Below are 10,893 nucleotides of genomic sequence, written 5' to 3'. Positions count from 1 at the left end.
GACGCGCCGCCCGCTGCTGCCTACGCTATTCTCGTGCCGAGTTACGCAGGTGACGTAGCGACATTGCCGAGCCGCACGTAAGTTTCGCAGGGGGAGCGCTATTCCCATACCGATTTACGAAGGTGGCGCAACCGCATGGCCTGGCCGCACGCAGGTTGCGCAGGAGGAGCGGCGCGACAGGATTCCCGAAGAGGTTTACGCCATCCGCCGGCAGGCGGGGGCGGGGCGCTACGGAGGCGGCGTAAGGAGGCCCCCGCCGGCGGCGCCCCGCCTCAGCCGCGGCGGCGGGGGAGGAGGAGGAGCGGCGGAGCGCGCCCGGCGCGATGTGGCAGCGGTCGGTGTGCGTGGGCCTGCTGGCCCTGGCGCTGGGCTACCTGTGCGTGCTGGGCCCCGAGCTGCCCCCCGCGGCCCTGCGGCAGCTCTCGGCCTCGCTGCTGGGGACGCTGCGCCGCGCCCGCTCGCTGGAGGCGCGCACGGTGGCGGCCTGGCAGGCGGCCATTGTCCGCCCCGCGCGCGGCTGGGCGCGCGTCGCCGTCGGGTAGGTGCGGGAGCGCGCGGGGAGCGCGCCTGGGCCGGGATGCGCATCCCGCTGTCCACGTGTGCGGGTTTGGAGCGTGCGGGTGCGGGGGTGCTGCGGCCCCGGCGCGCATAGCGGTGTGTCTGGGATGCACCTGTGCCGCCCAGGTGAGACCTCACCTGCAGAGCTGCCTCCGGCTCTGGAGTCCCCCGTATCAGGACGTTGCTGGAGCAAATCCAGAGGAGGCCCGGAGATGCTCTGAGGGTGGAGCCCCTCTGCTCTGGAGCCAGGCTGGGAGAGCTGGGGGTGCTCACCTGGAGAGGAGAAGGCTCCAGGAGAGCTCAGAGCCCCTGCCAGGGCCTGAAGGGGCTCCAGGAGAGCTGGAGAGGGACTGGGGACAAGGGATGGAGGGACAGGACAAGGGGCAGTGGCACTGCCAGAGGGCAGGGTTAGGTGAGATATTGGGAAGGAATTCCTGGCTGTGAGGGTGGACAGGCCCTGGCAGAGGTTTCCCAGAGCAGCTGTGGCTGCCTCTGGATCCCTGGCAGTGCCCAAGGTGAGGCTGGACAGGACTTGGAGAAGCCTGGGAGAGTGTAAGGTGTCCCTGCCCATGGCAGGGGATGGAGCCAGGTGACCTTGAAGGTACCTTCCAACCCAAACAATTCCATGATTCCATGAAAAAGAAGCGGATGTGAGTGCAGCACCTCCTGCAGTGCTGCTCAGTCGGAGCTGAATGTTGGCCAAGGGGATCAGTGATCCAGAACACTCCTGTGGTGGGGATTTAAGCCAGGCTCTGGCCCTGTTAGAGCCCTTCTCCAGAGGTATTATTCCTAGCTTGATTGTCTGTAAAACAAGTTCATGTACAGTCTGAGGGTTGGGGTTAGGGGCAGTTGGAGCTGCTGGTCCATCCAGCACAGGCTGGCAATAAATCGGTACCAGAGACAAGTTATAAAGTGGAGAAAGGAGCAGAGCCTTTCTTTGGGAAGAGGTAACTGAGTCCAGACACAGCTGGAGAGAGATAAGGAGGGAAGGGACAGGGAAGGAATGTTGAGCTCAGAGAAATTCAATACCCTTTCTCTTTTTAAAGTGGGAAGAGAACAAGGGGAAAGTTCAGGAATGTCACATTGATCTTATATTTAGCACTTGACTCACTTTCTTTTAAATATATGGACCTGGCAGGTAACTTGACTTTGACTGGAAGATTGATCCTTTGGATGTTGGAAGGGGTTATCCAGGTCCATGGCTGTGTAGCTCTGTGTTAGCAGAGGAATACGACTTAGTTTTATCCCCTTGGATCTGTAATGATTCGCTAAAACATAAATTTGGGGCTAAAATGCTGCTTGAATTTATGGTTTCTTTTCTCTGCAATGCTAGGGAATTTCTCTGTCCTTGGTGTAGGAGGTGGTGCACATCCGGAGGATTTCTGGGTTGGTTACCTCATGGAATGGAAAGCCTCAGGGTTTTTCATGTCCTTTATTTTGTGTGATGCAGCTTTTTTTTTGGTTGCAGCCCAAATCTGACTCCTGAGAGGTCACTGCCAAGGGAGTGCTGAGTGCTGAGCACTCCTCCCTGACAGGGAGCAGGAACTGGCCCTTGGACTGTCCTGGGGGGAGATGTGGAGAAAGTCAGGGATCCTGCACGAGTTCGATGATGGTTTGGATCCCTGTCAGGGAAATGTGGGGCAGAGGAACAGAAATGGCACTTGACAGCTGTGACAGAAGATGCTTAAGTTGCACCTCTGTGGAGTTGCTGGCGTTATCTCAGGAAGTATTTGCTACACTCTGAAACCACAGGGAGACAAGGGCAAGTGTTTCTAATTTGTCTGCTGGGGTTCTGGTTCTAGCCAGAAAGTCTCCTGTCCTCTAGTGTGAATGAAACTGTCCTGGCAGTGCCCAAGGTGAGGCTGGACAGGACTTGGAGAAGCCTGGGAGAGTGTAAGGTGTCCCTGCCCATGGCAGGGGATGGAGCCAGGTGCTGATTAAATCAATGAGACATGGGGACTGGAAGTTAGACTTCCCAAAAAGCCTGGATCTGCTGAAATGGTTCTTATCCCTCCCTTACAATCACAGGATTTTTCTCCTGTTTCCACTGCGTGCTGTTTCTGTAAGTTTGGGATGATCCTTTGGAAACTGCCGTTTTCAAATATTTCAACTGACAAATTGCTCTCTTGACTTTTTGTAAACAGAGCCAGTCTGTGTGGGGAGTTGTGTGTGGGTTGGGTATTATTAGGAATAGTTGAAACTCCAGAAGCTGATCTAGCTGACTTAAACGCTTTCAGTTTTGTTTTTAGCAGTTTTGAATCACATGCACATTTTAAACCCAAAATACACGGGTATTAGAAGCTTTTAAAAGCTTCTAAGAATTTAAAATGCCACTGTTAGTATTCCTGTTCTTTTTAAGAAGCCCAAGGCAGGAAATGAAGTGGAACCTGTATTGTAACATACTCAGCCACCCTTGGACCAGACAGCTTTCCTCGTTTTCATTCAGGAGAAAGTTAGAAATCCCTCCCTGAGCACAATAAAAGCCAGTCAAACGAAGAAAGCTTTAGGAGAGAACTCCAGGAAATTCCTGGGCCTTTTTTCCCTTTGGCTGGTTGCTCTCCCCCTGCAGAGTCAGGGATGTGACCTCACTGCACTCCCAGGTGCCCTGAGGTCTGTCTGCTTTTCCCAGCACACCTTTTCTTTCTCTCTCCCAGCGTCAACGCCTGCGTGGACGTGGTTCTGTCTGGGGTGAAGCTGCTGGAGGCGCTGGGCCTGGAGCCCAGCGATGGGAAGAACCACGCAGTCCTGAACTCCGGGCAGGACCTCAAGGAGGCTTTTGCTCACTTCATGGAGAGAGGGGCGGCTGCCGAGCGCTTCTTCAGCGATGCCGAGGCGTTCCAGGACATTGCCCGCACAGCCTCGGAGCACCCCGCAGCACAGGTGGGTCTGCACCCAGGACAGAGCCTTGGGAATCCTCTCTCTTGCTTCCTTGTCACTGCTGACTTTCATTCCCCCTCTAGAGAGCAAATCATTGAGGAAGAAGCTTGTGGTGTAGCTTGAGTTGTGTTAATGGTTTTCCCTGGGATTCTGCCCCGCTGCAAATGAGGCGTGGTTAAATGGTGTCTCCCCTGCTGACATTCCCAAACTGAAATGTCAGAGATGTCTCTTGGGAGCCAGATGGGGCAGAGGATGTAAAAGAGGTTGGGAGTGAGGAGTTGCCTGATTTTTAGCTGTATGGCCTGTTTTCTGTGAGAGAAGCCAGGAGTGGTTTGGGTTGGAAGGGACCTCAGAGCCCATCCAGTGCCACCCCCTGCCATGGCAGGGACAGCTTCCATTAGCCCAGGGTGCCCTGAGCACTGTCCATCCTGGCCTTGGACACTGCCAGGGATCCAGGGCAGCCACCGCTGCTCTGGGCAACCTGCACCAGGGCCTCCCCACCCTCACAGGGAAGAATTTCTCCCCAGTATCCCATCTAACCCTGCCTTCTGGCAGTGGGAAGCCATTCCCTGTGTCCTGTCCCTTCATCCCTTGTCCCCAGTCCCTCTCCAGCTCTCCTGGAGCCCCTTCAGGCCCTGGCAGGGGCTCTGAGCTCTCCCTGGATCCTGCTCCTCTCCAGGTGAGCACCCCCAGCTCTCCCAGCCTGGCTCCAGAGCAGCCCTCGGATCTTCTCAGTGGTCTCCTCTGAGCACCTGTGACCCTTAGGACAACCCATACTCGCTGCTTTTCAAGCTCAAATCAGAGTTTAACTGGAAAGTTTGACCTTTACTACTGAAGGAACTTCCACAGTTCCTTTCACTTCACATGGGCACAGGCAGCAGGTTTCACCTCGACCTCAAACTGGAGGAAGAATTGCTGCAGGTTTTAAATGATTCCTTGTCAGCCTTGCTAAAAACCCACAGGACTTTAGCCACCGAGTAAGGGCTGTTTATATGCTGAATGAGTTGTTTTTTACAGTGCTGTCAGTGCTGGGAATTAATTGATTTTTACATGGCTGTTACCTGAAGGTGAATATTTAGATTAAAAATAAAGAATGCCCAACTTGTTGAGAGAATTGTAAGATCATTTTGCCTTCAGCCCCAATAACCTTTAGTCACTTGGGTACTGCTGAACATTGTTCTAAAAAGCCAAAATCTCCAGCCTGTGCTGAGGACTAAATGTGTTTAAAGGTCCCAAAGCAAGGGGATGCCCACACCCAGCTCTGTTTGTTTTACAGCTTTACGTGGGAGGAAATGCTGCTCTCATCGGGCAGAAGCTTGCAACAAATCCAGACCTGAAGGTACACACATCTTCCAAACATCTCATGCCACTTGGTTGTGTTCTTTAATTTGCTTGTCTTATGTTATTTCCATGTAGATTTTGGGGATCTGGCAGTTATTTCTTAGGTTCTGCTGATGGAACATATGGTTGGACTTCCAAGCTGATTTTTAAAAATTGAATTACTAACTTTTTAAAATCAATTGTGTAGGTGATGCTTAAATTTTGGCAAGGGACATGGCAAGGGAAACTTTGTTTGTTTTTCCTTATTTTCTAGATCCTTCTTTGTGGCCCAGTTGGTCCCAAACTCCATGAACTGCTAGATGACAATGTGGTTGTGCCACCTGAATCCATGCAGGAAAGAGATGAATTCCATCTTATCTTGGAATATCAAGCAGGTACAATGGAGCAGGTGTTCAGTGGTACCCCTGAACATCACTAAGGTTGGTGCACAGCCAGAGGGGTGTCATTCTGAAGCTCCATAAACACTAAAATGCTCCCTGAAAACAGAGATTTAACCACGTGCTGATGAAACTCAGGGTAGCCTTCATGTAATGGCTAAAACAGTTCTAAAAGCTAAAATGGCTTTTCTTGCTGCTGATGGAACCCATTGAATTTGTGATCTTGCCCAGGAATAAAGCATTTCACACACACTTGGTCCTGTTTGCTCCACCCCAGGTGAGCAGTGGGGCCGAGTGAGGGCTCCTGCTGCCAACCGCTTCATCTTCTCCCACGACCTGTCCAACGGCGCCCTGAACATGCTGGAAGTGTTTGTGTCCAGCCTGGATGAATTCCAGCCAGACCTGGTGGTGCTTTCAGGACTACACATGATGGAAGGGCAGAGCAAGGAGATGAGACAGAGGCGACTCATGGAGGTGAGGTTCTGAATCCCTGAATTGCCTTCATTTCCCCTCCAGGTGTGTCGTGGCAAGGCCTTGTTTTCCCAGGTTTCAAGGTGTAGGAAGGCTGTGCCACAGATCTCAGGATTGAATCTCAACAGGAGAGTGGGAGCTACAGGAATGGCTGAAGTCTAACCACGTAACAGTGTCTTTTCTTAGATTCCATGGCTTGTCTAGGGAAAAGAAGAGCTGGTTGCCTGGCTGGAGGGTGTTGACCTGGGTACTGGGCTTGTCTAGCAGCTAAACCAGGCTTTTTCTGTGCTGGACACTGAGATGATCCAGATTATAATCAACACCTGCATTCCTTAAAGAGCATCTGTCTTGTGCCGCCTGTTTTACAGTTGAGGGCTTGTCCTGATGCAAGGCATTGGCATTTTTCATGTTCTGGGATCAGCTCTTCTATAGCTGCTTCAGATTTGTGAGGTTTTTGGAAGTAATCCTTTAGAAAGGTTCTGAGCTGGGAGCAGATTAAGGCTAGATAGTTTTCCTGCTCTGGGATTCTGCAAACTAGAAGTTGTTTTATATCCTCTCCTTAGCACTACATACACAGGTCAGACATCCCCTTGAATTGCTTATATCCGCACACAGGGAGATCAAAGGATGTGTATCTTGAGTCACAACCCTTTTTCTTCTTCTGTTCCTTAATAAATACGTGTTCTAAGGTTGTTTTTTCCTTTTTCCTGTAGGCTGTGGCCTCCATCTCTGATATCCCAACTGACATTCCCATACACCTGGAGCTGGCCAGTATGACTGATCAGGATTTTATGAGCAACATTATGCATCAGGTAAGGAAAATGAAAAGATGTGCTCTTTTCAGCTCAGTATCACAGTGCACACACTAGTGCATGAGTATAGACATCAAAACTCAACATTTGGACTATGCATTGGAAGACGAATTGAGGAATGAATTTGAGCTGAGTTTATAATTTTAAAATACCCCTCAATTTCTTTGCAGAATTTCTTTCCTGGTGGTTCCTTGTTTGGCTTGACACAGATCTGATCTCAGTGTTACATGTGGAGTTGTGTTGTTACTCTTTATTGTCAAAGTGTGTGTCTGGAAAATTAATTGCACCGAATGGAATGTTTTCTTGGCTAACTTTGTGGAAGTGCAGTGACTGGGAAACTGGGTGCTGCTTCTGCTGAGGCAGCAGCAGGGTACTGCAAAATCCCCGGCCTGGGGAGGGCTCCCAGGTGTGGCTCCGCTCCTGAAGGCAAACCCGCCGTTCCCTGTTTCTGTTAGCAGGTCTTTCCCCTGGTGAACTCCATCGGGCTGAACGAGCAGGAGCTGCTGTTCCTCACCCAGTCTGCTTCTGGTCCCCACGCCTCCCTGGCCTCCTGGAGCGGCATTCCCGACGTGGGGGTGGTCAGCGACATCCTCTTCTGGATCCTGAAGGAGCACGGCAAGACGGCGGAGCGGGCCTCGGACCTCACGCGGATCCACTTCCACACGCTGGCCTACCACATCCTGGTCACCGTGGACGGCCACTGGGGCAACCAGGCGGCGGCGGTGGCGGCTGGGGCCAGGGCTGCCGGCACCCAGGCCTGTGCCACCGACACCATCGACACCAGCAAGGTCTTCCTCAAAGCTCCTCTGGAGTTCGTCACCTCCCACACGGAGGCACCATCAAAAATTTCCCTCAATCCAGACGAGCCCGTGGTGCACTGGCACAGGGAAGGCATCTCCTTCCACTTCACCCCTGTGCTGGTGTGCAAGGATCCCGTGCGGACCGTGGGACTCGGGGATGCCATTTCAGCCGAGGGACTGCTCTACTCCGAAGTGTATCCTCAGTAGAAAACCAGGACTCTCCTTCCTCTTCAGCACTGCACGGTGTCTGAGACCCGTGGATTGGGACTTGAAGCAGTGGTGGTATAGGAACAGAACCAGGGTGTGGTGTGTTTTCTGGGTATAACTGAAAAAGAGCCAAAGAATAATTCCAGGTATAAACTGTCAGCTACATTCCAGTCACTCAGCAGTGGCTCGAGCGCTTCACGTGCAGATCAGGTGCAAATGTTTTAATATTTAATGTGAAAACTGGCTTTGTCTTAAGGGGGAAGGACACAAAGACCAAATCCCTGGCTGGCAAAGTTTGCTGTTTGTAGCTCAGAATGGATCTTTTCTGGTAGTGCTGCAGAGTGCAGCAGCAGGAGAATTTCCTGCCCCTGGATCCCAGGGAGAGCACAGCAGTGCCCGGCCCTGCCTTGCCTCTGGTAAATTCAAAATAAAAGGCTTGTGGGTTATCTCCTCCCAGCACTTTGCAAACCTTCCTTGGGGTGAGAATGGAATTATTGCCTGGTCCAATCACCTCTCTGTGTGCCCAGCCCCAGAGGGAGCCACGGTCCCAAAATGTGACACAGACTGAACCTACTCCAGGCTGCACAGGTGCTTCTGGATATCTGTGACTAAGGGTGTTCAACTGAGCCCCAGCAGCCTGTGCTTAGTTTTTAGGAAACAAGGAGTGAAGATAATCAGGGTTTCAGTTTGGGGGACAGCTCTGTTTCCGTGCCAGGGAACCCCCAAACCATTCCCTGTGTTTGCTGTACACTAAATACTCTGCTAATGGTGTGTTAAAGAAAAGCTCTTGAATGCTGGAGACTCATTTTTGGTTGGTTGAGAATGGTTGTGCCAAATTTTTCTGTCTCTCTGCCCTCTATTAGGAAAGGTTAATAATTCCAGAGGGAGGGGTCCCTCTGGAAGCTCAAAAGCTGCAATAGTGTTTTCCAGGTAAGACTGAAGTGAGATGCCCTTTTTAGGGTTTGATGTTGGGTTTTTTTTGTCTAGGTCACCAATAGTTTCTTTGCTCTGGCCTTTGAAATTAAAAAAGCAGAATCATGTGTCCTTGTTAAATATTTTGCTTCTATTTTTTAACCTTTTCACAGTCACACACTAAGAATTGTAGAGCACCAGCATGGTTTTCTCTCTTCCCAGCATGGTTTTGTCTCTGGCCACTTCAGGAACCTGGAGTGTATTTGCACAGCTCTCAAGCCAGTTTTCAGTAGAACTGGGTTAAGTGCAATCAGCATGTCTGGGCAAGCCTGTGCCTTAGCAGAGCTTGGCAGAGGTTGTTCCAGGTCAGTCTTTGCACCTGAATGGAGGGAGGAGAGTCTGTGTCACTCAGGGTGGAGTGATCTGTTGCAGTAACGCTGTCAGGCTGCTGTCAGTGGTGTTCTCTGTTGGGAAAAGCCGTCCTGGCTGCTCTGCAAGGATGAAAATTGGCAGCTGTTGTGCTTGCACTGACTCAGCACACAATGCTGTCTGTCATGTGTATTCAGCTTTCCCCCTGAGCAAAGTGTTCTGTTGTACAGAGCAGAAGTACAGTCAGTGCTGTGTTTTCCTGCAGCTCAGCCCACCTCGAGCTTCCCTTGAGTGTCAGCATTTTATCCAGGTGCAGGATCTTAAGACTGGAGGCATTTCTACCCAGATTATTTTTTTATTATGATGACTATTACTACTGTTATTATTATAATTGATAAACTGTAGCATAGGAGTTGGGAGTTCTGGTTTAGTCTTCCTAATCTGAAAATAAATGAAAAGAACCTCTCTTTTTGGCTCACTGAGAGGTCCAAGGCCATTAGCAAGGCTGTTTTGCAGCCTGGGATGGTGGCCTTTTGGCACTCCACTCCTAGGGCCACCAAAGGCCATGGATCTGCCAGCTGGAAACTGATCCTTGGCTTATACTGTAGATTCTGGACCTGGAAACAAAACAAAACTAAATACACACAAGCTGTCACCAGCAATGGCCCTGCTGCTGTATTTCACTTCTTGCTAAAAAACTTCCAGGGATGTGAGGCTGCTGGGACTGACATTCCTTAGGGCCACCTAAAAACATATGACTGCACATACCTTGTCCCAGGGTCAGCTGTGCTTGCATTGAACAGGAACATGACAGGCTAAAATTAGCTTTTTTAATCTGAGTCAGTAACCGCTGTAAAGAATCATTAAAAAGGAGCTTACTCCTTAGGAATCATGTGGGCCAAAAAGCTAAACTGATAGAATTATTCCTGCTGCTCCTCACAGGTAAACATTTCTGCTGTAGCCCATTCTGGGTGTGCTGGGAACACCTGGCATGGTGAGCCCCAGCTCCAATCCCAGCAGCTGGGGATGGCCAGGCTGCTGCTCTACCCAAATCTGCTTTATCAGGCACATAGAGCTCATGTGCACCCAAAGTCACTTCCCAAGGAGAATCCTTAACCACCATGACCTGTTCATCAGCTGTGCCAGTGGGATCCCTGATTAAGTTGTGGAACAATCTATATGGTAATAAATCTAAATTGAATGGAGGGGCCCAGCAGCCTCTGCTTTGTTTCACATGCTGTGAACATGATGTGCTTAACTTCCTTCTGCCTTCCCAAATTAATGACAGGGAGGCAGAGCTCCTGAAATGCTTCCCCTGTACTTATAGTCTCACACCTCTGCACAGCTACAGTAGTGACAACAAAGAAAAGCAGCTTCAACAGCTGCAAAAATACCAAAGCTTCAAAACCAGGCTTGAGCTGACCTTGTTCCCCCTCATCCTCTGTCTCTACAAATTCTATTTGTTCTCCTGTGTTACTTGTACCTTGAAATCCACAGTGATGGATGACTCAAACCTCAGCCAGCCTCACTCCTGGAGCAGGGTTTGCAATGGAAATGTTTATTCACACAGATTCTGCTGGAGGTGCAGCAGCAGAGCTCAGCACTGTGACAGCTCTCCATGGTAAAACCTGTGCACGCTGGTATTTTCACTTGTGTGTTCCTGCAGCCACCTTGGCTTGGGTTTATTTTGCTTTTTCCATGATCCAAAATTAGCATTCTTCCCATGTTTTCTGTGTATGGCACTTACTGAGGGTCAAGTGCTGGATTATTTGGGAGGTGTGAATCACAGGGGCCTGGCAGAGTCTCAAAGGACACGTTCCTTCTCCACTGTGCCCTTGGTGCTGTGCCATGGAAGAGCCAATCCCAAATCCAACTCTTGCCATTTGAAAGGCTCTTTACCTTTGTTCCTCTCCAGGGGAGTTTCTCAGCATTACTAAGAATTACTTGATTTTCTTTTGTTTCCTGGTTATGTCCTGTTGGGATGTGTGAGATCCAGCCAAGTTGGACCTCTCTTCCCAAGTTCATTTACAGAACTGGTGCTGAAATGTTCTTCCTCAGCCTTTAGCAAAGACCTCATTAACTGCTTTGTGCTGGATGTTTTAGAGCTCTGCTCAACTCATTAGCCACTGGAATCCAAAGCCTGGAGAGCAGCAGAGCACTAAATCCATT

At 50.5% G+C, this 10,893-nt stretch overlaps 1 protein-coding gene across 2 annotated transcripts; it reads left to right on the top strand.

The window, feature by feature from the left end:
* The first annotated feature begins 266 nt into the window (after nucleotides 1-266).
* ADPGK (ADP dependent glucokinase) lies at nucleotides 267-8,483 on the top strand. Of its 2 annotated transcripts, none has more exons than XM_041468889.1 (7): nucleotides 267-538; nucleotides 3,213-3,438; nucleotides 4,712-4,774; nucleotides 5,030-5,150; nucleotides 5,431-5,627; nucleotides 6,338-6,436; nucleotides 6,895-8,483. In XM_041468889.1, exons 1-7 carry the CDS (start codon nucleotides 324-326, stop codon nucleotides 7,441-7,443), a joined length of 1,470 nt encoding a protein of 489 aa, XP_041324823.1. In that variant the 5' UTR covers nucleotides 267-323; the 3' UTR covers nucleotides 7,444-8,483. The 2 variants fall into 2 exon arrangements, with proteins under 2 accessions (XP_041324823.1, XP_041324822.1); XM_041468888.1 differs by having other exon boundaries at nucleotides 6,892-8,483.
* The last annotated feature ends 2,410 nt before the right edge of the window (nucleotides 8,484-10,893 follow it).

This window comes from Pyrgilauda ruficollis, unplaced genomic scaffold, assembly GCF_017590135.1.
Source record: "Pyrgilauda ruficollis isolate IOZ18807 unplaced genomic scaffold, ASM1759013v1 scaffold23, whole genome shotgun sequence".
Classification (NCBI taxonomy): Eukaryota; Metazoa; Chordata; class Aves; order Passeriformes; family Passeridae; genus Pyrgilauda; species Pyrgilauda ruficollis.
Note: the sequence above shows the minus strand (reverse complement) of the source record. Positions and strands in the feature narration are given on the sequence as shown.